The sequence below is a fragment of the Amblyomma maculatum genome, chromosome 3 (genome assembly GCF_055883805.1).
Source record: "Amblyomma maculatum isolate TAMU_Amacu chromosome 3, ASM5588380v1, whole genome shotgun sequence".
Taxonomy (NCBI): domain Eukaryota; kingdom Metazoa; phylum Arthropoda; class Arachnida; order Ixodida; family Ixodidae; genus Amblyomma; species Amblyomma maculatum.
The window spans coordinates 173,636,833-173,662,217 of NC_139346.1; the positions used below are offsets into that span (position 1 = coordinate 173,636,833).

The 25,385-nt window shown below is 46.5% G+C and overlaps 2 protein-coding genes across 2 annotated transcripts; one reads left to right on the forward strand and one right to left on the reverse strand.

Moving 5' to 3' along the window:
• Positions 1 to 2,443: 2,443 nt before the first annotated feature.
• Positions 2,444 to 14,733, forward strand: LOC146196976 (uncharacterized). The gene is made up of 3 exons (XM_084596425.1): positions 2,444 to 2,603; positions 3,679 to 3,968; positions 14,550 to 14,733. Exons 2-3 carry the CDS (start codon positions 3,698 to 3,700, stop codon positions 14,651 to 14,653), a joined length of 375 nt encoding a protein of 124 aa, XP_084452551.1. The 5' UTR covers positions 2,444 to 2,603; positions 3,679 to 3,697; the 3' UTR covers positions 14,654 to 14,733.
• A 1,527-nt stretch (positions 14,734 to 16,260) lies between these two features.
• LOC146196977 (uncharacterized) lies at positions 16,261 to 24,744 on the reverse strand. Its single transcript, XM_084597103.1, has 4 exons — positions 24,495 to 24,744; positions 22,693 to 22,920; positions 21,999 to 22,211; positions 16,261 to 18,631 (listed from the first exon to the last, which is right to left on the reverse strand). Exons 1-4 carry the CDS (start codon positions 24,699 to 24,701, stop codon positions 16,664 to 16,666), a joined length of 2,616 nt encoding a protein of 871 aa, XP_084453229.1. The 5' UTR covers positions 24,702 to 24,744; the 3' UTR covers positions 16,261 to 16,663.
• Between the last annotated feature and the right edge of the window lie 641 nt (positions 24,745 to 25,385).

Here is a 25,385-nt window from a genome sequence, read left to right on the forward strand (position 1 = left end):
CGCAGCGCGCATAGCCGTTAACGCCGATTGTTCGATCAAGGCCCATCGATCGTTCATCAATGCAGTACTGCGCCAGTAGTAGGCGATTATTGTAATTCGCTACCGGTACAAACAACACCTAATGAGTGCGCCTAAACGTACCTTAGCGTGCAGTATCTTCGAGCAACGTAATGCTAATAACACATCAAGAGCATATCTCCGGGTGTACATCCGTTGATTATTCCTATAATATTTTAGCGCAGATACACGGATGTATTTACAGACATTTTCAAAGGTGTAGCTGACCAGACGACCAACTTCGTGCCAGCGGCTTCTTCTTCTTCTTCTTCTCCCTCGTTGTAATGGCACATACCCACAGTGGGGGATTGGCCAGAATTCGTTGTAGGTGGCTCAGCACGAATCACACACACTTCGTCGTTCTCCACCTTGTACATGCGAGCACAGCACTTTGTCGTCGTAGTCCATTTACAATATTATGCACGCCTGCCTTTCAAACGCAGAGTTCTTCTACGTTATTCATTAACCAAAACATAATACAAACACCTCACAAAAAGCGTTCTTTATTTCGCATCTGTTTCTGCTGAATGAGGAGTTTTTATCGAACTGCCCTGTCTGATTCTTATACCATTCTCTGCACAACAACATTCAATATCTACATGCGGCTGAACGCAATGGGTATTGATTAATATGTCTCAAATCGATTAGTTTACAACTTTCTTCGATGATATACCTTCTAGGGCCTCTGTGGCTTCTATTATATAATATATTAAAAGTCGTTTCAAATTACATAATTCGCTTAGTGAAGGTTGTCACAAGCGATTGATTTATTCAGCTAAAACACCAAAGATAGTTTGTTAGACTTCAGCAATTCGCGCTCGCCACTTAGACAATTTATAGTGTTGGTGTTTGAAGTGAGGAAATGTCACTGAATATGCGTGCATGTGATTCTTTTTGCCTTGCACGCAACCGTAACTATTTTACTTTGGGAAGATTAAATTTGTCCTCTTGTCAGGAGGAACTGAATGTTTTAATTACTGAATTTCCTGAATTCTTCAATTTACATTCATATAAACATGTCCCGTATAACAGGGTGACCAAGCACGTTGCGCGTAACTCATGAAAGGTGTTCGACTTTATAAAACGCCACTTTAGAGTTGCACTCTTAAAATAAAAGAACCTTTTCAATTCATTAAATTTCGGTCAACACTGGTTGGGCGCGCGTCATTTAGACCTCGTTTAAAATGGTAAGGTGGGCAAAAATCTTTTCTGCTCAATTTGCATTTCAAATTTTTGCTAGAGGTGTGATTGATATTGAAGCAAGCTGGGATGGAACGAATTAAACCCATGTTGAGTGCACTTTAGGTTAAAGATGCTATTGAAGACCTAACCTGAGAAAGCAAAAAAAAAAAAACAGGAAAATTTATTTTCATCTCTTTTATTTTGCGGCGCGCGATGCCGGATGAAAAACAACAGTGATAACAATTAAAACCACGTCGTAATTATTTTCATACTTTCATATCTAAGAACAATAATCGAGTGCCTTAACATGTTGTCAGGTGTCATTGTGAAGCAATGTTCCGGACTCTACAGAGAAATTTCAGGAGTGCCAAAAATGTTTACGGTTGCCCTCTTATGTGGTTATATCGTTGCACTGGCCATACCACAAGTGATCATGATCAATACGTTATTCGTGCTTTGTTGGGATACTAATAAATAAATATATAAATAAATAAATAAATAATACTAGGCTGTCTGTTGAATTTTTCCGATTCGGTTAGCGACGACCTATTTGATAAGGCTACCCCAATTTTCTGTAATTAGAACACGCTTTGCCTTCATCGTTTCTCATCTTCACACAACGGCAGACTCGAAGGGCACATGAGATGCGCACGTGATGTTACGCCTGGTGCTGCACGCGAGATAACACTTGAAAGGGAGGCTGGTGTAGTATACGTTATCTCTGGCAGGGTCAAACCTTGCGTATTCGCCAAAAACTGGCCGGTCTCACAGGCACGAAGCCCGGAAATCTTTTAATCCCGCAGATAGACTCCAAGCACTCTCTGCGTCACTGAAAAAATGGCGGCCAATGTGTTCCTCTTGGCATCCTTGGCAAGGAAAATTAGTTCTTTGCCAAGCATGTAACCGGCCTTCAGAAAAATGCTACCTGTGGTGCAATGTAAAGCCCGTTATACTTTGTGGCACGGGCAGAGGCTCTTTATTTTTCTTTCCTTTTCATGCCTCAACATAATATATGTGGTGCAATGTAAGTTAGTTGCACGCATCGCAAACTGGATGTCAAGCAGGACATGACGTCAGGACTACTTGCGCTGCGCAGAGCACTAACAGTGGAACCATAAAGATGACTAGCCGTCTGAGAACGTGCCCCCATCTTTCATTTTTCTACCACCTTTTTTTTTTTTCTTCTCTGAGGGAAATGAGTTCTGCCAATTGCACCAATCAAGAGATAAGGGGCCGTCCGAAGGTGGGCAACTGTTTATAATCCCTCCAGACACGGACGTCGCTCTTATAAGGGCGTTGCTTCACCGGCAAGCGGTCTCAGATAGCAAGCAGCATCGCCAGCGCACCAAGCACGCACAAACAAGGTAAGGAGGAAGTGCGGATAAATGTCTGCTGCCGGCATGTCGAAAATGTTGTTGTCCATGAGCCGCTGTTTTCCAACAGTCCGTGCCTACCGTAGCAAAAATGGACCCGCGTTTTTCAGTGTATTCTTCCACGGGTACCAGGATATTTTTCTGCGCGGAAGTTTATATCTCGGGTCAGAGTAAAAGCGGAACTGTCCCAAAGTTGTGTATAAACGAGGTCTCCCTTTTTCTCGTTTGACATTCTGTTTCCGAAGGTTGATTAAATCGACGCAGTAGTACAACAGCTATTCAGCGAAGAAATATTTCAAACCACTTTCGCTGCCACCCTCGGGTGACAGCCACAAGCAGCCCAGACGAGTACTTATACTCGTTCCGTTGGTGGAGGTTACTGCGCATGCGCGAAACAGCCCAAAATGCACTTTCACTCAGTCAGGCAGTACACAGTGAAAATGCTACAGAATGGAAAGACGGCAGTCACTGCTCACAGCTGTCTTGGGAACGACTAAGCTAGAGGAATGGAACCTATTTCCCTTTTTTTTTTTTTAACAGTATTCGTAGTAATGCATATATGACCCCAAAACTCACAACAACGTCAAGAAAAACAAGAAACTTTTGAGGACCAAGAACATGTCTTGACGCTCTTTCGCTAAGATGCACTGAAGATCGCCTTAACATTCGTGTCATCGTCTTGTGCGCACAAGGCACATAAGCCACGGTGCAATTTGACCAAGATTCAGATCAAACCATAACTATCCTTATCATCTTTTACTTGCGTGCAGTCTCAATTAAAACAACCTATTTCTTGCATGAAATACCAAAACAAGTAGTACAAATATAACTGGCATTAGCTTCATGCCACGTCCTTTTTGTGTGCATCAAGTACTGGACTCTTGACGCTTTGCGGCCAAGTCAGTCTTCAGCCAGTAAAATGAAAGCATATTCATCCGCATCACCCCGACTGGCCTTGCATCCATAAACATCGGAGAGCTAGCTGTTCCTAAACTGTTCGATTGGCCCTTAACACTAAAAACCTACATCTGTGTCTTAACCGTCGCTATCTGGTAAATATTCGCAGAATACCGATTCATTCAACCATGAAGGTCATCATCGTCGTTATGGTGATACAGGCCGCCTGTGTGGCCGTCGTCACGTCATTCAGCTTCGCCTCGTTTCTATCGGCGGCGCCCGACTGTCCGGCGCCTGGCGTGCCCGGCCTGGCTCTCAAGGTGCCAGATCCGGATGACTGCTCTAAGTACTCGCTCTGCCTACAGTTCTTCGGCTTCAAGCTCGACTGCCCCGAGGGGCAGCACTTCAGCGCGGCTGCCAACCAATGCCTACCCATCGCAGTCGCCGGCTGTGACCCCGGTAGCGTATATATACAGAACCAACCCGTTTACAACTTAAAAAGACCCTACGGAGCATCTCAATCAAATTTTATCCCTCGCGATACTCGGCTTAAAGCGTCAGCGCGAGAGTAGACGCAAACACATGAAAGACGAAGCACAACGCACGTGTTTGTGTCTATTCTCTCGTTGACGCCATTCAAGCTATATGTCAACGAGCTCAGATACAGTTTGAAATTTGGTTTTTGTGGCTCTTTCTGCTGAGTTGATAATCTCCCGCAAGCGAATTGCGCATTTATTGCCTGTAAAATTTCGCATTTAGAAATATTTTGCACCCTTTAACTCAAAACTGTCATGTCTACATGCAATGAACACCGCGATCCTCGTCTTGAAGTGAAAGGGCTCGGCGCCCAGAAAACCATGTCGACGCACTGCAGTTTGCTTTCGCAATCTGCCAGTGAGGGCGACACCTGTGTTTAAAATGTTGGTTCTTTTTTATACCTTACAAAAACTTTGTTTTCAGTTAAAGTAAATGCATTGTTTTTATAACGTGGTAATACATAGGTACAGGCCTACTTCAGCCAGCGTGCGCTAACCGCGCTATTGGTTGTGTCCCTGCCCTCTGCTGTTTCTCCACGGTGCCACACAAATCAATAGAGAATGCGATTCAACACATTCACAGTATAAGTGCCGATTTTTCGGTATCTCAAATAGCTGGGCTTGTAGAACACTGCCTAAGCATTATTTCAGAAATATTCATCTTCATCCTTCACTTTCTCTCATTTTATTACGTGAATACAATTTTCATTCTTGTTATTAAATAGGCTCTTTTAGGCCAGTGACTGCTTGGCGCATCAATCAGAAGTATAGCGTGAATCGGGCCACTAAGTACAATGATCCGCGAACAGAGCATGCTGGCGCGACAGGAGGCGGTAGAGGCTGCCTGCAGCTCATAGAGGGTTCACTCTTCTAAATCGTCATATGTGCCAACAATTCTATGAGGACAAGAAAAAGTAGCTGCCTAGCGACGCTCTTACCCTCTATCAATTTATTTAAAGGACTTATTCTTTCCCATGGACGGGACTCTGTCCATGCTCTCAGCAGCCGGCAAAATTTTATTTAGCCCTGACAAATTGAACAATGCTCGCCGGTTTACTTATAAAGAGACAAATTCGTGGTGTCGGTTATTAAGCACTCTTTGTTTTCACGAGACGCTATGAGCATAAATGTAGCTGCGTCGCATTTCCAATTCACCCAGTTGTGAGAGCAGTGATTGTCAGGTTACTACCAGACCGCTTTCAGTCATCTATAATCTCTTATACACTCCGCATTCCATCAAACGTATGGCTATCTAGTACCTTCTCAGCTTTCTCAGATTTCTTCCAAGCGCCGTTCAACACTAGGCCAAATGTTATTGCTTCGAGTTCATTATCAAAATTTTGCAAGCCTGAAATCCTTGATTTTTAAGATTTGTGATTCATAAAGGTACCATCTGTGTCCATGAGGAGTGTCCATGTCAAGGTTATCAGGAGTTCAAGAGTGAGAGTTAAATTACAAGAGGTAATGTGGATCTAGGCTGGCCCGGGTATATGAAGAAGCTTGGATTTAGGCACCTGAAGTTATTGTCACAAGCCTTTTCGCACAAGCGTGTACCGTAGCGGTTGGTTCCAAATTCATACATGCTTTACGCGAGGCGAAGTCCCTTATACGAGTAACAATTCTGTCCTGGAATTAATATAAGCAGCCCCTATATATAGCATTCATCGATTACGAGAAATCATTTGATTCAGTGGACAGCTCGCAGTCATCATTGCGAAATAAGTGTGCACGAAGGGCATTCATAAAGTTTGTATTATGTATTATCAGTGCCATAACTTTAAAAATGGCGCACACTAGAGGACCAAAATGGGCGGAATCTATCTATTTTAGCGGAATATAAAAATTTTGTTCTATACGGCACAATAGAATACCCCAAGGGCATCAAACTAATGATGACAGCATCCATAAAGATATTTAAGATTGCCATGCAAAAGGTTTCATGCCGAGCTAATGGCAGTATATATAGCAATAATTTCCAAGCTGTGACTAAATTACATGATTAAATTATGCAGAATTTTTTGTCACTTAAGAAAGACTAGACAACCAAGAGTGTAGTGGCCGATTGTCTCTGGATGGTCTACCAGATATTGCGACGAGAGCGGGGGCTCTAGCGCTCGCTTACCGGTTAATAACTGTCGAATTAATGGTTTGGTTTGTTTGGTTTGTGGGGTTTAACGTCCCAAAGCGACTCAGACTATCAGAGGTGGCGGTGATGAAAACATTTATTATAATACATAGAGGTATATACACTAGGTGGGATGCCTAGACAGGCACTCCATTGGCGTTTGCCGCAGCCCGGGCGCGCTGCGTTAAGACCTTTTGGGCCTCTAGGGTGCAGCAGCCGGACAGGGTCGCCTCCCAGTTCTCTCGAGTGGGGTTGGGGATAGACGGCAAAGATGGGGTTTTCTGGCAGGCCCACACCATGTGGTAGGTGTCAGACACCTCCCCACAGTGCGAGCGCAGCCCGTCGAATTGCGGATCGAAATGTTTTAGAGTAGCCGGGCACAACATTGTATGTGGTGAGCAGGCGCAGGAGCACCCGCTCGTTAGCCTTCCCCAGCCCTTTGCACGGGGTGGGAAGAGTTTGGTGCGTAGATCTGTAGTATTCACATAATTCTTTAAATTTGTAAACTGGGCTGAAACCAAAAACCTGGTCTGCGTCGGGTCCCGTGGGAAATGCCCGGAGAGAGAGCGCGCAGGCGGCGGCGTCGGCTGCCTCGTTCCCTTGGAGACCTTGGTGACTTGGAGCCCAAACGAGAGATCGGTACGCGGGATCCGAATCTCGACTGCAATTGTGGTATATGCGGTAAGCTAGGGGAGCAGTCCACCCTTGCTGGACGTTCCGACAAGCCCCTCGCGAGTCGGTTATGATGTATTTGGAGAAGGAGTCAGAGGACTATGAGAGACGCCGTAGTGGAGAAAATTTCGACCACCTGGGGTTCTTTAACGTGCACTGACATCGCACAGCACACGGGCGCCTTGCTTTTCGCCTCCAACGAAAAGCGGCCGCCGAGGCCAGGATTCAATCCCGCATCCTTGGGAACAGTAGTCGAGCGCCGCAAACACTGCGCCACCCCGGCGGGACGTCCGCATAAATAGAACATGTTGCTGTCAGTGAAGGCATAGTGTTGACCTTCATTCACAGCAACCTGCACACGAGAGTTTCTGCGTGCTTCTGAAAATCTTCTTTCTTCTCCATCACAATGCACTGGTTCACTCAGCAGAGGTGACAATCCCACATGCGGCCGTCTTATGCTACGAAACATTGCATCTTACTCCCTAATCACCCGACCTCGCCCGAAGTAATTTTTTTTATTTTCCTTCCCACGAGGAACACGCTGCGAGAGAATGTTTTACAGGACGACAAGGAAGTTAGTTTTCAAGTGGATGCTCTCCCAGAAAGAAAACAAAGAAATTCCCATAAAGAAAGGTTGGTTGGTTGGTTGGTTGATGGGGTTTAACGTCCCAAAGCAACTCAGGCTATGAGAGACGCCGTAGTGGAGGACTCCGGAAATTTCGACCACCTGGGGTTCTTTAACGTGCACTGACATCGCACAGCACACGGGCGCCTTGCTTTTCGCCTCCAACGAAAAGCGGCCGCCGAGGCCAGGATTCAATCCCGCATCCTTGGGAACAGTAGTCGAGCGCCGCAAACACTGCGCCACCCCGGCGGGACGTCCGCATAAATAGAACATGTTGCTGTCAGTGAAGGCATAGTGTTGACCTTCATTCACAGCAACCTGCACACGAGAGTTTCTGCGTGCTTCTGAAAATCTTCTTTCTTCTCCATCACAATGCACTGGTTCACTCAGCAGAGGTGACAATCCCACATGCGGCCGTCTTATGCTACGAAACATTGCATCTTACTCCCTAATCACCCGACCTCGCCCGAAGTAATTTTTTTTATTTTCCTTCCCACGAGGAACACGCTGCGAGAGAATGTTTTACAGGACGACAAGGAAGTTAGTTTTCAAGTGGATGCTCTCCCAGAAAGAAAACAAAGAAATTCCCATAAAGAAAGGTTGGTTGGTTGGTTGGTTGATGGGGTTTAACGTCCCAAAGCAACTCAGGCTATGAGAGACGCCGTAGTGGAGGACTCCGGAAATTTCGACCACCTGGGGTTCTTTAACGTGCACTGACATCGCACAGCACACGGGCGCCTTGCTTTTCGCCTCCAACGAAAAGCGGCCGCCGAGGCCAGGATTCAATCCCGCATCCTTGGGAACAGTAGTCGAGCGCCGCAAACACTGCGCCACCCCGGCGGGACGTCCGCATAAATAGAACATGTTGCTGTCAGTGAAGGCATAGTGTTGACCTTCATTCACAGCAACCTGCACACGAGAGTTTCTGCGTGCTTCTGAAAATCTTCTTTCTTCTCCATCACAATGCACTGGTTCACTCAGCAGAGGTGACAATCCCACATGCGGCCGTCTTATGCTACGAAACATTGCATCTTACTCCCTAATCACCCGACCTCGCCCGAAGTAATTTTTTTTATTTTCCTTCCCACGAGGAACACGCTGCGAGAGAATGTTTTACAGGACGACAAGGAAGTTAGTTTTCAAGTGGATGCTCTCCCAGAAAGAAAACAAAGAAATTCCCATAAAGAAAGGTTGGTTGGTTGGTTGGTTGATGGGGTTTAACGTCCCAAAGCAACTCAGGCTATGAGAGACGCCGTAGTGGAGGACTCCGGAAATTTCGACCACCTGGGGTTCTTTAACGTGCACTGACATCGCACAGCACACGGGCGCCTTGCTTTTCGCCTCCAACGAAAAGCGGCCGCCGAGGCCAGGATTCAATCCCGCATCCTTGGGAACAGTAGTCGAGCGCCGCAAACACTGCGCCACTCCGGCGGGACGTCCGCATAAATAGAACATGTTGCTGTCAGTGAAGGCATAGTGTTGACCTTCATTCACAGCAACCTGCACACGAGAGTTTCTGCGTGCTTCTGAAAATCTTCTTTCTTCTCCATCACAATGCACTGGTTCACTCAGCAGAGGTGACAATCCCACATGCGGCCGTCTTATGCTACGAAACATTGCATCTTACTCCCTAATCACCCGACCTCGCCCGAAGTAATTTTTTTTACTTTCCTTCCCACGAGGAACACGCTGCGAGAGAATGTTTTACAGGACGACAAGGAAGTTAGTTTTCAAGTGGATGCTCTCCCAGAAAGAAAACAAAGAAATTCCCATAAAGAAAGGTTGGTTGGTTGGTTGGTTGATGGGGTTTAACGTCCCAAAGCAACTCAGGCTATGAGAGACGCCGTAGTGGAGGACTCCGGAAATTTCGACCACCTGGGGTTCTTTAACGTGCACTGACATCGCACAGCACACGGGCGCCTTGCTTTTCGCCTCCAACGAAAAGCGGCCGCCGAGGCCAGGATTCAATCCCGCATCCTTGGGAACAGTAGTCGAGCGCCGCAAACACTGCGCCACCCCGGCGGGACGTCCGCATAAATAGAACATGTTGCTGTCAGTGAAGGCATAGTGTTGACCTTCATTCACAGCAACCTGCACACGAGAGTTTCTGCGTGCTTCTGAAAATCTTCTTTCTTCTCCATCACAATGCACTGGTTCACTCAGCAGAGGTGACAATCCCACATGCGGCCGTCTTATGCTACGAAACATTGCATCTTACTCCCTAATCACCCGACCTCGCCCGAAGTAATTTTTTTTACTTTCCTTCCCACGAGGAACACGCTGCGAGAGAATGTTTTACAGGACGACAAGGAAGTTAGTTTTCAAGTGGATGCTCTCCCAGAAAGAAAACAAAGAAATTCCCATAAAGAAAGGTTGGTTGGTTGGTTGGTTGATGGGGTTTAACGTCCCAAAGCAACTCAGGCTATGAGAGACGCCGTAGTGGAGGACTCCGGAAATTTCGACCACCTGGGGTTCTTTAACGTGCACTGACATCGCACAGCACACGGGCGCCTTGCTTTTCGCCTCCAACGAAAAGCGGCCGCCGAGGCCAGGATTCAATCCCGCATCCTTGGGAACAGTAGTCGAGCGCCGCAAACACTGCGCCACCCCGGCGGGACGTCCGCATAAATAGAACATGTTGCTGTCAGTGAAGGCATAGTGTTGACCTTCATTCACAGCAACCTGCACACGAGAGTTTCTGCGTGCTTCTGAAAATCTTCTTTCTTCTCCATCACAATGCACTGGTTCACTCAGCAGAGGTGACAATCCCACATGCGGCCGTCTTATGCTACGAAACATTGCATCTTACTCCCTAATCACCCGACCTCGCCCGAAGTAATTTTTATTTTCCTTCCCACGAGGAACACGCTGCGAGAGAATGTTTTACAGGACGACAAGGAAGTTAGTTTTCAAGTGGATGCTCTCCCAGAAAGAAAACAAAGAAATTCCCATAAAGAAAGGTTGGTTGGTTGGTTGGTTGATGGGGTTTAACGTCCCAAAGCAACTCAGGCTATGAGAGACGCCGTAGTGGAGGACTCCGGAAATTTCGACCACCTGGGGTTCTTTAACGTGCACTGACATCGCACAGCACACGGGCGCCTTGCTTTTCGCCTCCAACGAAAAGCGGCCGCCGAGGCCAGGATTCAATCCCGCATCCTTGGGAACAGTAGTCGAGCGCCGCAAACACTGCGCCACCCCGGCGGGACGTCCGCATAAATAGAACATGTTGCTGTCAGTGAAGGCATAGTGTTGACCTTCATTCACAGCAACCTGCACACGAGAGTTTCTGCGTGCTTCTGAAAATCTTCTTTCTTCTCCATCACAATGCACTGGTTCACTCAGCAGAGGTGACAATCCCACATGCGGCCGTCTTATGCTACGAAACATTGCATCTTACTCCCTAATCACCCGACCTCGGCCGAAGTAATTTTTTTTATTTTCCTTCCCACGAGGAACACGCTGCGAGAGAATGTTTTACAGGACGACAAGGAAGTTAGTTTTCAAGTGGATGCTCTCCCAGAAAGAAAACAAAGAAATTCCCATAAAGAAAGGTTGGTTGGTTGGTTGGTTGATGGGGTTTAACGTCCCAAAGCAACTCAGGCTATGAGAGACGCCGTAGTGGAGGACTCCGGAAATTTCGACCACCTGGGGTTCTTTAACGTGCACTGACATCGCACAGCACACGGACGCCTTGCTTTTCGCCTCCATCGAAAAGCTGCCGCCGACATGATCTCACCGGCTCTATTAACAGCTTTCTGAGAGAAAGTATTCATGGACTTGGAATGGGAGTAGGTACAGATAAGCGATGATGGTGAATACCTCAGTAATCTGCGATTCGCTGATGGCACTGCCTTGCTAAGTGACTCAGTTTATGAATTGCGAAGAATGATTAATGACCTAAAAAAACAACACGTTAGGCCTAAAAATTATGCAGAAGGCTAAGGTAATGTTCAACAGCCTCGGAAATGAACAGCAGTTTACGTTTGGTAGCGAAGCACTGGAAGTAATAGGCGAATATATCTACTTAGAGGACAGGTAGCAATCGAAGATCCGGACGATGAGAGGGAAATAACTAGGAGAATAAGAGTGGGATGAAGCGCATCTGGCAAGTACTTGCAATTATGACTCGCAGCTTACCGGTATCACCCAAGTGGAAAGTATATAACAGTTGCACCTTACCTGCACTCTATTGCCTTGAAACGTGGAGGCTAACGAAAAGGGTTCTACATAAGTAGAGGCAACACAGAGACCTATGGAACGGAAAGTGGTAGTGGCGCCGTGCAAGTTTAAGAGCCAGAAAGCGTGCAGAGTAGGTCAAGGAAGTAACTCGAGTTATTGACATTGTAGTTGAAATCAAAAAGAAGAAATAGGCGTGGGCAGCACATTTAATGATCAAAGAGGATAACCGATAATCGTTGAGGATGACAAATTAGATTCCATGGAAGGAAACGAAAGTGTTCCAGGCGGCGGCAGAAAACTAGTTGGGAGGAAGAGATTAGGAAGTTCGCAGTGGTCAAGTGGATGCAGCTAGCAAATGGCCGAGTTAATTGGAGACATATGGGAGAGGCTTTCGCCCTGCAGTGCGTAGAGTCCGGCGGATGATGGGGCTATAGCGGCCGAGTGCCAGGCAGGCCTGTTTTAAAATGAGCATTGCCTGAAGTGAGTGGTAGAATTCAGAAAAACTGATATCTACAAATTGAATCTGCATGTATTAAAAAAAAATTAGAAGTCGTTGCAATGCGAAAGCATTACCGCTGCCGCGATATTTTTGTACTTTTTGATTTTTTTACTTTGTGATCTGTTTATTTCTTATTTTAAATTATTTTACTTTTATTTCTTAATTATTATTATTTTATGTTTCATTTATTTTCGATTGCTATTTTTGTATTATTTTACTTTTATTTACCACTGCCACTATTATCATCCTCATTATTTACTATTATTTTGTTATTATTATTATTGATCACGATCATCAGTAATTATTCTTTTTTTTTTTTGCGCAGCTTACTAACGTGTTCGCATTAGTAATTGGTTTACAGGAGAGGAAAGGCACAGTATATGTCACACTCTCTGTAGACACCTGACCCGCGCCGTAAGGGAAAGTCTAACCCGACCTCGGCGGCTGCGTTTCGATGGAGGCGAAACGAAGAGGCGTCCGTGTGCTGTGCGATGTCAGCGCACGTTAAAGATCCCCAGGTGGTCGAAATTAGTCCGTAGCCCTCCACTACGGCTTCTCTTTCTCTCTTTCCACTTTCACTCCCACCTTCCTCCCTTCCCTTACGGCGCGGTTGAGCTGTCCACAGAAAACAAGTGAGACAGTTACCGCGACTTTCCCTTCCTATAAATAAATCAGTTTTTTAAAGGGAAAGTCTACTACTATACTGCGATAAGATTCGTGGCCTCAGATGGGAGGTGGTGAAAGGTGGCTGATCCTGGCCCTGATTGGGCTGGGACAGGTAGGTCACCGCCGCTTGCGGCGGGGGCTAGGCTGCCACTGAATTTTATCTGCTGTAGGTGGTCATTGCACCCGCCACTGCTTCTGCTTCGGTGGTGAACGGCGGCTGTTGCTGCGGCGCGCGTCTTTCTCTCCCTATCCTTTTTCTTCTCTATGTTTCTTCTGTCCGCACGAGACAGCGGAGGTGGCTCAGCTACAGAGCCAGTAGCAGACCCGTGCATTTTCTTTTACTGATTTATTTATTTATAGGCTTCTTCCTACAGCCACAACAACAATAGCCTCAGATGTCGCGTCCACTTTCTGTGTCCCCATTTTGGCCTCATCAAAGTAGCTTGTTAGGGCTTTAATAACACGCCCTGCGGGAAAAAGATCGAGCAAATAAGCCAATCAACGCCCTTTGACGCACCATCAAGCCCGAAAATCAGTAACTCTTGAAATAGTGCCTAATATACTTAGTCAGCCTCCTTACACTTACTGAGTCTATTGGATAGACAACTTAAATCAGTTGAAGGTGAAAGAACTGGCCGGCAGATGGCGTAACCACACTTTCAGAAGCACTATTTTTCCGAGCGTGCCGCAGCAGTGACAAGCTTCTCTAGAACACTGCCTCAGGTGTCAAGCTAGTATGGCTCCTTTCTTTCTTTCCTTCGTCTGAGAAGTCATGGCTGATCCTAAATACGGCGCGAAAAAGACAAATGCAAAGACGGAATACGAAAACCGTCTTCAGAATCAACCGTGCATATGAACAAACTGGATCGAACCAAAGTGCTTGCTAAGGAGACTAGCCAGTAACCCTTAATTAAAGGAGATCCACATCGTGCCTAAACACACGTATCAGGTTCAGTGCAACTCAACCGACTGAGGATATTCCCGCAGGAGTGTTAGTGATGTATCCAAAAGTAAAGATCATGTGAGAGTAGCTGCGTCTGCTTTCGTCATCTGAGAAACCACAACTCGCGGAATTCATTCGGTTGCATTTTTCATTGCACGTTCGATAACACTCGCGATTTAGATTTCTCAATCGCCACTGCAATATAAAAATTGCTCGCCAAGTTGCCACTCTAGAAAAGCCAAAGGTCATAAGAATTACTAAAGCAACTGCCTGCCACTTTCTGATAATGATTTAATCATTTAGTTCACGCTCCAGCTCGATTCCAATTACTGAAGTATACTTAACTTTCTTCAAGTTTATCATTTAACATCAATAATTGACAGCCTGCAAATTAATAAGGTGTATTTCTATTTTCGCTAAATTATGCGACCCTTTTGAAAGAAGTCATTTCAACCCATCACAGAAATCAACATTTCCCTTTTACCGCCAATTCCCTGCGGGTTATGTGTGACCGTTAAGTTCCTATTCTGACATGTTTCAGGGGTAAGAGAAACGGTTATACTCAGCAGTAGGGAAAGCATTATGTAGAACCACTGTCCTGGTGGCATTGCGGAAGCACGTTACGTTTAGAAATTTCCACTTAAGCTAACAATTCACCACCACCTTTAACTGAGCATTTCAATTCAGCCATCGCCCTATTTATCTGCGTATTCTATTGCTCCTTCGAGGTTCACCCGAACGCTAAATTTGGTGGTGATGTGGTCAGGGAACTCACATTTGATAACCCTCTTCCAGGTGCCACCGAAGCTGTTCCAGAGGCACAGGACGCCCCAGCTGAAGCCGCTCCTCAACCAGCGGCAGAGCCCGCAGCGGCTGCACCTGTGGCAGTTGCTGTGTAGAGCTCTCTGTCAATGTTAAGCCAGTTCTAGACCCTAAATAAATGCTGAAATAAATAAAAATAAATGCCTAAATAAATGAAGTCTCAGCGTCATAAGTAAAAAAGATAACTGATGTCCTGCAATAAACATGACAGTTTTCGTGACCTCGTAGGATTAATAGTACGCTCAGCAGAGTTGCCAGCGTAATGGACTGGCTTATAGCGCGTTGGAAAAAACAAAGCATCCAAAAAACAAACAAGGTCATTACATTTTGGCCGCGCAAACACACTATGAGAGTCCAGAAATCCCAGCTGCTATCTACCACAGGGCTTGTGGCCCCGCACTTCGCCCTGCATTTTCACAAACTAAAGCAGATCGGCTGAATGCGAAATCTGGGAGCTTTGGAGAGTCCCTTTGTATAATAGATGTTACGACGCTTCCACTTATGTAGTTGTAACGGTTACATAGAGAAAAACATACACACACGCAAGGCTGGCAGAACCCGCCTCACAGCGAATTGACGACAGCATTCTTTCCTCATCTCAACGCAATGTCTTGCAGCATTCTTTCGTTATTTCTAGCTAGCGCCCGATTAAATCCCGCCGTCTTTAAGAATGATTAAGCTAAACAAGAGAGCTATCCTTCCGCAAAGCCGGTCCCAGCGTCCAATACTGTCACTTGTAGCAATTACTGTATTAATTGCTCCACTTCGCAAATATTGCACACCGAGGTAGCGTTAAGGATGCTAGCTTAAAATATCTCTCTTAAATTCCGCAATTTCCAAAAACCATATAAAGTAACAAACTAAACCGAACAAATGCCGAAATGTGTGCCCATAAGCGTATTCAGGAGACGGGATGTTTTCTTGGACAGATCCTGAGTAAGTTTCCTTGCACTCTTGGGACATCGCTAAGCTGTCAAAGCCGAGATGTCCTCAGGAACCGTGGACTTTGACTGCTGGACCTCGCCCGGAATACCTGACAGAGTACTTTTATAGGAATCTCAGACGGGTGAGTAGCCCGCCATATACTATGAAAAATAATTTGATCACCAATATTACGTCCACCACATCCTATAAGAGAAAATTCACTTCACAATCAACAACAGGTTTATTGAAATGTTCTCCCAGTAAAACTTAAATTCAGCACTTCTGCAGGATTGCCGCCACGTCAACTTATTTTGTGTCCCGATATCCATGCTCAGAGACCTCAATGGTACATGTAACATGCCTACAATGAGGGTCACAGTTCGCAGTCACCACGTAACAAGAACACACTAGGCAGGACTGGGATCAGGATCCGTATTCGCTATATAAAAAACCGCGATCGCAACAAAAACAATGCGTTAAGGACGTGTATAATCAACCGAATCTCAAAATTACACTCTCTATCAACCAAGGACCTTCCTTGTGACTTCGCCGTCTTACCGCTTGGTCCCAAAGGAAAGAAATGTGGCCGAAAGCGAGGTCTCGAAGCTTTGAAGAGTAGCCCCGTAATAGTTATACTGAAAATGTTTCACTATTATCAGTTAGAGTTGCAGCTTGTATAACAGTAACAATCGAGACACGCAAACAAGAATGTACACTAATGCTGAAAACTTGTTGGATGTAGTTTCGTAAAAAAAAAAAAAAAAAAAAAACGGGTGGCCATGGTAAACAGGTCAGCGAAAAGAAAGCACAAGAAAGCTTGCTTGCTCATTCTCTAGAAAACTACCAAGCGATTGCCCAGCGAGGCAACACACACATATACAAATTCTGCGGAGCCGCATCCCGCTTTCGTCCATGGCTACTCATAAGCGGTACTGGCCGGCGTTGAACAACACCAACAAGCACCTTCACTCCGCAACACTTTAGATTGCGTTGAAGAACGTCCCATACACATGGCACTTCAAGTTTCCACTGCTCCCAGTCACACAAAATTAAGCATTTGGAAATTCTGAAAATATCCTGCACTATCTGAGTATCGAGGAAAATATATATCTCTGTGAAAGCCAGTAACCGGAAATCATCAACGGACACGTCCTACGTCGCCACTAGAACAGGTTGCATTTGTACAGGGGGTTCAGGGACGTCTCCGGCTGACAGCCGAAGGCGTCCGAGAACCTCTGCACGTGGCGCAAAGGTGCCGAGCACGGGTCGACGTCTGCCGAGCGTGGAGTGGCCGGTGCCGTACACTGCGTGAAGCACCAGGATAGAAAGAAGGCCTCGACGGCGGAGTAGACGCCAAGACCATCGCGACCTTTTCGTGCGTCTTCTACAGCCGCCTCGAACGCATCCAGTGCGGCCTCCAGAGCGACAACTTCGAGCATGACATCGTCTCGCGGTGCCATAGGCAGTATCCGGGCGTCCCTGGCGAAGCAGTCTTGAGCATCGGCTATCCGCTCCCCCGTCGAAGTTTGCGTCGAGTAGTTCTTCAGTACGATCTCTGCCGACGCGCGTGCCAGTAGGGTGGCCAACGTGCCGTACTTGATGGCGACTGACATGTCTATGTGATACATTGGAAAAGTCAGCGTGAAGGGCAGGAGCACGAAATCTTTGGAGTTCTTTGAAATGGAGTAGAATTCATCCTTCAGGATAGCGTCGACAGCGTTGTGCGTGGGGGTTTCTTTATCAATCAGGTACCGGAAGGTAGACAGGCTTCGCCAATTACGCACGAACGACGACTTCATATCTTGGTATCTCTTGAATGGCATGCTCAGGTCCCGCTTGAGCCGGTAGTCGATAGTTTCGAAAACACCGCTAACGGACGCCCATTCGGTAATCATGGTCAGGTCCGTGGAGAACAAAGAATTCTTCTGGAAACGCTGCGCGAACGCCTTGCGTACTGATGTTACGAGCTTGGCGACATCAGCGCGCACGCCAGGAAGAAAAACCTGAGCAGTGTAAGGTACGAACACGGCGTCTCCTACCATGTCATGGGTAAATAGGAGGCACGCCTTCATGGTAGATATAGTAGAATTGAGCCTCTGGCCGATGTAGCTAAATAATTTATTGTTGGTGAACCGTGCTACGTACCGTACGGCGCACCAGGAAATGTAGAGGTGCATCCTGTCCTCACCGTACTCCGTCCATAGCGCTATCAGCTCGCCTACGAACGAGGAGCTGCTCGACACAAGCTGAAGGCTACCCGTGATGTTCCGCTTAGCGAAGGCATTGGTCCATGCCTCGGCGCCGGGGTGCAAGTTCTTCACCTTCAGCCTCGTCCAATTGCGCACCAGGGCGCGCCTCAGCCTCTTCTCCATGAGGAGATCGGTGTCCTGTACATCGCTGAATGTCACGTTCGCAGTGCCGTCTCCTCCCGAAAAAAGCTCGACAAGAGCTTCGAAGTACTTCTTAAGAGCTCCCTCATCCCACAGCTGTAACTCCGCCCCGAGAATTTGCGTGAAGCTCCTTGCTGGGTTTATTACCACCGTACTGGTGCGTGAGTCGCGCACTAACTCGAAGTCGAGGACCGCAGGCCAGCCCAACTCAAAAGCAAGAAACATGCTCGTCTCCAGCACGTCCGGCTGGACGGGAACCCAGGGCCACGTTACACCGGCTTCGGTGAGGTACGCCCTCACCAGTGATGTCTCGTCCATGTCCCAGTCACCCTGAGCCTTGCAGCAAGACAGGAACAGCGCCGCAGTCTGCTCGCCGGCGTTCTGGCTCGTGTCTGGAATGACCGCGTTCTGCACGGACCTCACGGTTGCGTCGAGCGCTGTCTGAAAGATGGTCTCCCGCACTGAGAAGACGTTCCTAGTGCGCCAACCGTCGCAGACGTATCTGCCAAAGCTGTCGCACGGGTTGATGGACGCATTAATGGACTCGCCGAGCAGCTTGTCGAACGACTGGCATGGTTTCGTGGTACACACTTGCCGCTTTAAGGCCGATTGGACGACGAAGAAGATGACAAGGACCGCGGCCGTAATAACGACGAGGAGTGCGGCCAGCGACAACAGCTCGCCCTCCCTGGCAACTTCGCCCGTGACTTGTGGGAGACCTAGAAAGTTTTCTTGATTTGCCTACAATTAAAAGAGAATGCTTATTAGAAAAATCAACGCCAACGCAGTTAAAAATTTCTCACTCAAAATAAAACAATGGCATGGCTTGATTTTAGCCAGACACCAAATCTTCTGACGACGGCAGACCCTTTGTCTCTATACGAATCCGTTCGGCATGCTTGCTTGGTTGACCATGTAGTGCCGACGAAAGTTCGGATGATAATTTTTTACCCGGAGAATCACAACATTATTCTCTAGCATTCGGTGCACTCGAATGGCTGCCTGTTAATGGACACTTTGGCTGGTCTTTGGAAACATTTTAAGGTAATATATAGCGTTAAATTTCCAGAAATCCCTCGTCTTCGGTACAAAAACCCTTTATCAGGATTTCAAGTTTAACACTTTTAAACCTGCAGTAACAGCAAAACAGCAAGCGAAACATTGTTCATTACCCGAAAAGATGCTCCATTCTACGCAGCAATGACATTGCAATAGTTATCGAAAAATCACTCGTTTACGTATGCTGAGTGACTCAAATAGTGGCTGGAAATGAGCGAGTTCACAAAACGATTATAACATTCTTTTACAACCCTTAACATAGTTTCGCAATAAGATAAAAGGAATGTTTCATCCTCATCATCATCCTCACTGCAGGGTGAAGGCCTCACTCAAATTACTCTAATTAACCCAATCCTGTGTTAGCTGCATCCACTTGACCCCTGTGAACTTAACATCATTCGCCCTTTCTGCCACTTTCTGCCACTTCTTGCTACGTTTTCAGTCCCTTGGAATCCAGTTTGTTACCCTCAACGACCATCAGTAATTCTCTATTTACACTGCACGCTCTGTCCATGCCCATTTCTTCTTCTTGATTTCCACTAGAACCTCATTGGCTCGAGTTCTTTCTCTGGTCCGCTCTTCACGCTTCCTATCTCTTAACGTTACACCCACCATTTTCTTATCCATTGCTCCGTGGGTTGTCCTCAACTTAAGTAGATCACATTTAGTTAGTCTCTCCGTTTCCACCCCATAGGTGAGTACAGGTAAGGTGCAAATGTTATATACATTCCTCTTTATCGATACTGGTAAGCGTCTAGTCATAATATGCGAGTACTTGCCAAATGCGCTCCATCCTAATCTTATCATCAGTAATATGCGATTCGCTGAGGACATTGCATTTTTGAGTAACTCAAGGCATGAACTGCAACGAACGATTAATGACTTAGATAGGAAAAGCAGGAAGCCGGGCCAAAAAATTTATATGCAGAAGAATAACGTAATGTTCAGCAGCCTCGGAAAGGAACAGACAGAAGTTTTCTAGAGGTTGTTAGGCTAATATGCTTACTTGGGACAGGTAGTAACCGCAGATCCGGACTATAAAAGGGAAATAACTAGAAGAATAAGATTAGGAAGTGTTGTTTATTGTGCCGAAAATGCAATTTTAACTGCATAAGCCACCCGAACTGACGCCATTCCAAACTTCAAAATCTATATCCTCAGTGATATTCAGCGCACATCCCAAACTTTGCGGAAAGGGGGAGAGAGAGAGAGGAAAACACGCGGCAAAAGTTTTATTAGGACACGCAAATCTATATTAAAAAAAAAAAAAAAAGAAAGCCCCGGAGCTGTCCTTTAAGCGGCGCTAAGATAATGTCACTTTCACCAGATATGCCAGTCAAAATGACGGAGCGTCCTAGCCAAATACAGGTCAGAAGGCTGTTAAGAATCGTGTGTTACTTCTTTTTCGCTCTCAGAAGTTATATTTAAAAAGCTCGCTAGCAAACTTTTTAAATGATGTCGAGGATCAAGAGTCTGTTCAGATTTCGCAGTCCTCTTGAAAAAGAGTTGGCTGAAATGTTTGTGCAAGAACAGGAGTCGTGTACGTACTGCGTTTCACTTTAATGGCCCCAAAAAGGTAACTTGCAAAACCTAAAACGTTCTCTCGCGACAAGCGGCGTTGCTCTAGCGCCTCAAGGCGCATCTCAGAGGACAGCATCCGCTTTTCGTTGAAGTACTGCGCCTGACGGGACCCTTCGTGTGCATTGAATGATAGATATATACCGGCCATCAGTTGTCAGGTGGTAGCTTTCTTTGATGGTTGGTGAATTATTCATTCCTCATCAGCCGGACTATGCCCGCTGCAGGGCGAAGGTCTCTCCCATATTCCTCCAATTAACCCGGTCCTGTGCTAGCTGCATTCCCTTGACCCGTGCGAAATTCTAAACCTTATCCGCCCACCTAACTTTCTGGCCAACCCTGCTAAGCTTTCCTTCCCTTAGAATCCAGTTTATTACCCTAAGCGACCATCGGTTATCCTCTCTTGGCACTACATGTCCTGCCCTTGCCCATTTCTTCTTGATTTCCACTAGAATGTCAGTGACTAGAGTTGGTTCTCTGATCCAATCTGGGCGTTTCCTATCTCAATGTTACCCTTACCATTTTTCGTTCCATAGCCCTCTGAGTTGTCCTCAACAAGTAGAACCCTTTTCGTTAGCCTCCACGTTTCAGCCCCATAAATGAGTACAAGTAAGATGCAACTGTTATACTGTATTTTCCTGTACTGTATTTACTGTATTTGTATTGTACTGTAGCGAAAGCCATATAACTGGTACGATGTAATCATTTCAGTCAGCTAGGTGTGTTTAATAACGGTTAACAATTTCTAAGTTGATTTTTTCATCCTGCAGCCAAGAATTTAAGTGTTCCGATAATAAAATTTGAAGGAAGAGAAAATACTTCACACTATGTAATGCAAACCTCAGCAGCCCACATTTGGCTTTGCTGTGCGAGGACCCTCCGTCCTTTTTGATAGCTTAGTTATCTTTTGCTGGGACGTCTGATAGAAGTACGTTATGTACACGGTCGTCTATTAGGGCGAACACGCGAGAACGTGGTCGCCCTCTTCGAAGCGTCATTGCGTCCGACCCGGCCAAGCATGACCTCCGAGATCACTGCCCCCCGTGTGCGGGAGTGATGTCGGAGGCCGTGGGCCCAGCAATAAATTTAAGTGGTAGACCATGCGAAGCGCCATCTGCGGATCCCTCAATGCCGGCTCAAATTTTCTTCGATGCGTGGCTATAATGGATGCAACGGAGCTTCAAAGAAAACCACCTCTTCGCGTGTTCACCTATTAGAGTGGACGACCCTGTACATAGTACATAAACTGTTTCGTTGCCTTTGGGGATGCAAACTTGAGGAACAAAAAGTCAAACAAAAGGCTAAATCAAGCTATTTTGGCAGCGGGTATGCAGGCGTTTCCGTCTGTTTCTACCAGTCAGTATAAGTTTTTGGCGTCGAGCGAATTCCCGATAAACAAAAGTTGCTCAGAGTGCGTAGTAATAAGCAATTGTTTCTCGTACACGTGCCGCTACGTATTCATGAAATATACCTTGGAGTTCTCTACGCCGACATTGGATCTTGCCTTCTCGGATTCTTCGATCCCCGTTCGTGCTGGCAAAGTAGATATCTCTGCGGGACCCGTCAACGTTGATCCCAGGACCCGGTCCAGAGTTTGTGAAGGCTCAGTCTCTGTCTGCGGCAGTAATTTTTCAAGACTCGTGGCCGTTCCTTCGCCTGAGATATGTGGCGGAAGTTCCACTGCCTGCGGAAGTTTGTTGATAATTCCTTGTCGTCAAAATAGTTCATACCTTATGAACATGGTGTGTCATGGTATCGGTATCGGTGTTTTATTTAAAAAAGAAAACTGAGTCGAATGTAGTTTTTGTTTTTGGTTAAGGAAGGAGGAGGGGTCTTTGCTTGCATGGTACTCTGTGGTATGGGGTATAAGGATCTCTTGGGTGGTTCATCACTTGAATAAAGACTGCTGAGCATTCAGCAGCTTTTATCTAGGAAGTTCCGGAATCTTACTTTCTCGTATTTCAGATTGGGTAAATGTTTATTTGCTCGGCCAAAATATTGATTAAGCATGCTGAAAAACAAAAACGCAAGGGCAAACTGGTGAACGCAGGGCAATCACACACATAAAAAAAAACTATCTGCATCATTCGAAATACCAATGCTCGATCGCATCATCCTGCGTTAAGTCTCCCAGGGTGCGAAACAATGCGTCAAGTGTTCCTTACTCCAAAGTTTGTAGGAGACATCTTGGCATCCTCTTGGACGACACTGGGTCTTGCCTTGGGTTCCTCAGACGCCATTGGCGTCTGAAACGCGGAGGACCCCTTGGATGTTGACGGCTTTGACTTCAGGGCCTCGACCGGAACTTCAGAAGGCGTAGGCCCTTCTTGCGGCAGCGTTTCGAGACCCGTCGTCGCTTTTTCGTCAAGGTTATTCACCGGAAGCCCCAGTGGCTGCAGAAATTTGAAAAGTTCGTCCTCGTAACAGATATATACGTATATATGTGGCATGATATACGATGTACTATACAGCCGTATGTCCTACCATGTCAGCGTTGTTCTCTCGGTTTCAAGGGTCATCTATCAAACAGCTTTCCGACTATGCTCGTTCTCTCCTGTTTGTCAATGCCTTGAAAGGATGTTATTTTCACAGCCGAACAAGTGGTTAGAAAAAAAAAATAGGAAAGTAGAGAGAAAACTGATGGACAGTCAGAAATAAAATATTTCTTGGAAAAGTTTGTTCGAACAAATGCACCAACCGCATACAGGCCACTCAATCAACAGTGTACCCGCATAAGAGGGAATGCGATAGCACATGTGTCTCCCGTGAAGTTAGACCCGGATTTTACCTCCATTTTAGAGCGATAAAGACAAAAGCAGAGTTTGTGTCGTTCCGTGGGCATTTGACCTTCAGTTAGTCTCAAGGTCAAGCCTTCAAATTCGAACTGACGGACAACCTTGACTTTTAACCTTAAGTGAAGTCATCTAGAGAAACACTTCTTCAACGCATCGCGTGATTCATGACATCGCGAGGTGACGTGGTCACATTGTAGAGACGATCGGCTACCCATGGCGTCACGAGGATGCATTGGCGCCGGTAACAGCCATGACTTTGGTTGTGTATGAGCCAGCACCACTGGCTCTTTGTATACCACGCTTCCTTGTTTTCGAGAGGAGTTCGGGATGTCCCGGTAAGTTTTGGTGCGGTTGGCTGTGCTTAGAATGACAAGAGAGGTCACTGCATCAGTTCCCACGTTTCTTGCGGGAGGACAGAGGTGAAAGCGACAAGCAGCAGCTGTGGAGCGCGACAATTTCTTCAAGGGCGGATCGCCTTCGCGGATAGCGTCACACCTCCTGCAGCTCGTTCAAATTTCACCGTGAAGTTTACACGCGATGATCAGTGTACGCGTAATCGCAAGTCAAATGGATGGTAGACCTTATCAAATCCCATTCAGCCGGACTACAAAGTAAACATCTGTTCATGCAGAAACTCGGGGAATAAAAGCTGTTGCCGGTCGCCCTCAGCGGTCACATCGAGCCGCTAGGGGCGACGTTGCTGAAGCATCACGTGCCGAACCTGAGAGTTTGCACGACGTGTAGTTATTCTCCATTTTCACTTTCGCGAGCTTCAACAAGTGACTCAACATAGGCCCTAAAAAGAAATCAGCCGTTGTTGGCGTCTGAACAAAGTTACGCAGTGTTATTTAGTTTATGGGAATTTTTTCATAGACTTGCACAACCTGAAGAACACACAAAATATCCCACTAGGAGCCATTATATGTCCAAACCAGGATAAGCACGTAGGGTATATGGTATTTGACGTCCCAAGGTGACATCTCCTATGAAGGACGCGAAATTTGGTGAATAAGACGGGCGCTTGTCTAAAAATTTAAACATATGATTGTAAAATGTCTTGCTCGTCAGAGTGCGCGTAGCAGCCCTCCCTCTGCTCGTAATGCCTAACGCATAGCTTGACGTTGTTCCTCGGGCGCGCAAACGTGTGTTAGCCAATATATCAATTTAATTACCTCTTGAGTGATAGCCGTGGGTGCTTCCTCGGACTTGGCCATGGATGTGTCATCTCTCTTAGCCTGCGGCGGCTCCGTGACCCTTTGCTCAACCTGGCCAGCAGACAGGCGCTGCGAGCGGAGGCGGCGCGGCTTCTTGTGACGGTCGCTCCTGCGAGACGACCGGCTGCTGCCCGTCAGCTCGCTGCCCTTCTCCTCTTTATGCATGTCGTAAGACACAGGTGACGGCGGCGGAGTCGTAGCTTCTTCTGAGCGCCGAACGTGAAATCGGGCGCGGGGTCAGCCTGCACGTACCCCACGCGAGTTTCTTCTTCTTCTTCTTGACCTCTTGATACATGGCACGTACCCCCATGGGGGGATTGGCCAAGATGTAGTGGCATATATACAAAAGAATTTCCACAGGTGAGGCTAAATCCCGCATATGGAGTGATGCCCTCCCTCTGTAAATTACGAATGAGTGCCTACCATATCGCAGTTGGCGATCTCCGAGAGGCATTTTAGTGAAGAAATATTGTTTACTTCTAGTTGTTTCGAAAAGAAGTCAGCACCAAAAAGTGTCACGTCCGCACAAATGTTCGTGTTGACACATCTGGTGTCATTGACCACTTTTACAGAAAAAGAGAAAGAAAACCGAAGTGACGCATATTTATATGCTAAATTATTCGAAGGAATAACTATATAATTAAAGATGCGTATTATCATTTACTCTTCGCTTGCATTTATTTATGCGCTTCGTGACAGGCTCTATCATTGTTTCGATGGGGGCGAAAAGCAAAGCTCCCGTGTGCTGTGCGATGTCAGTGCACGTTAAAGAACCCCAGGTGGTCGAAATTTCCGCAGTCCTCCACTACGGCGTCTCTCATAGTCTGAGTTGCTTTGGGACGTTAAACC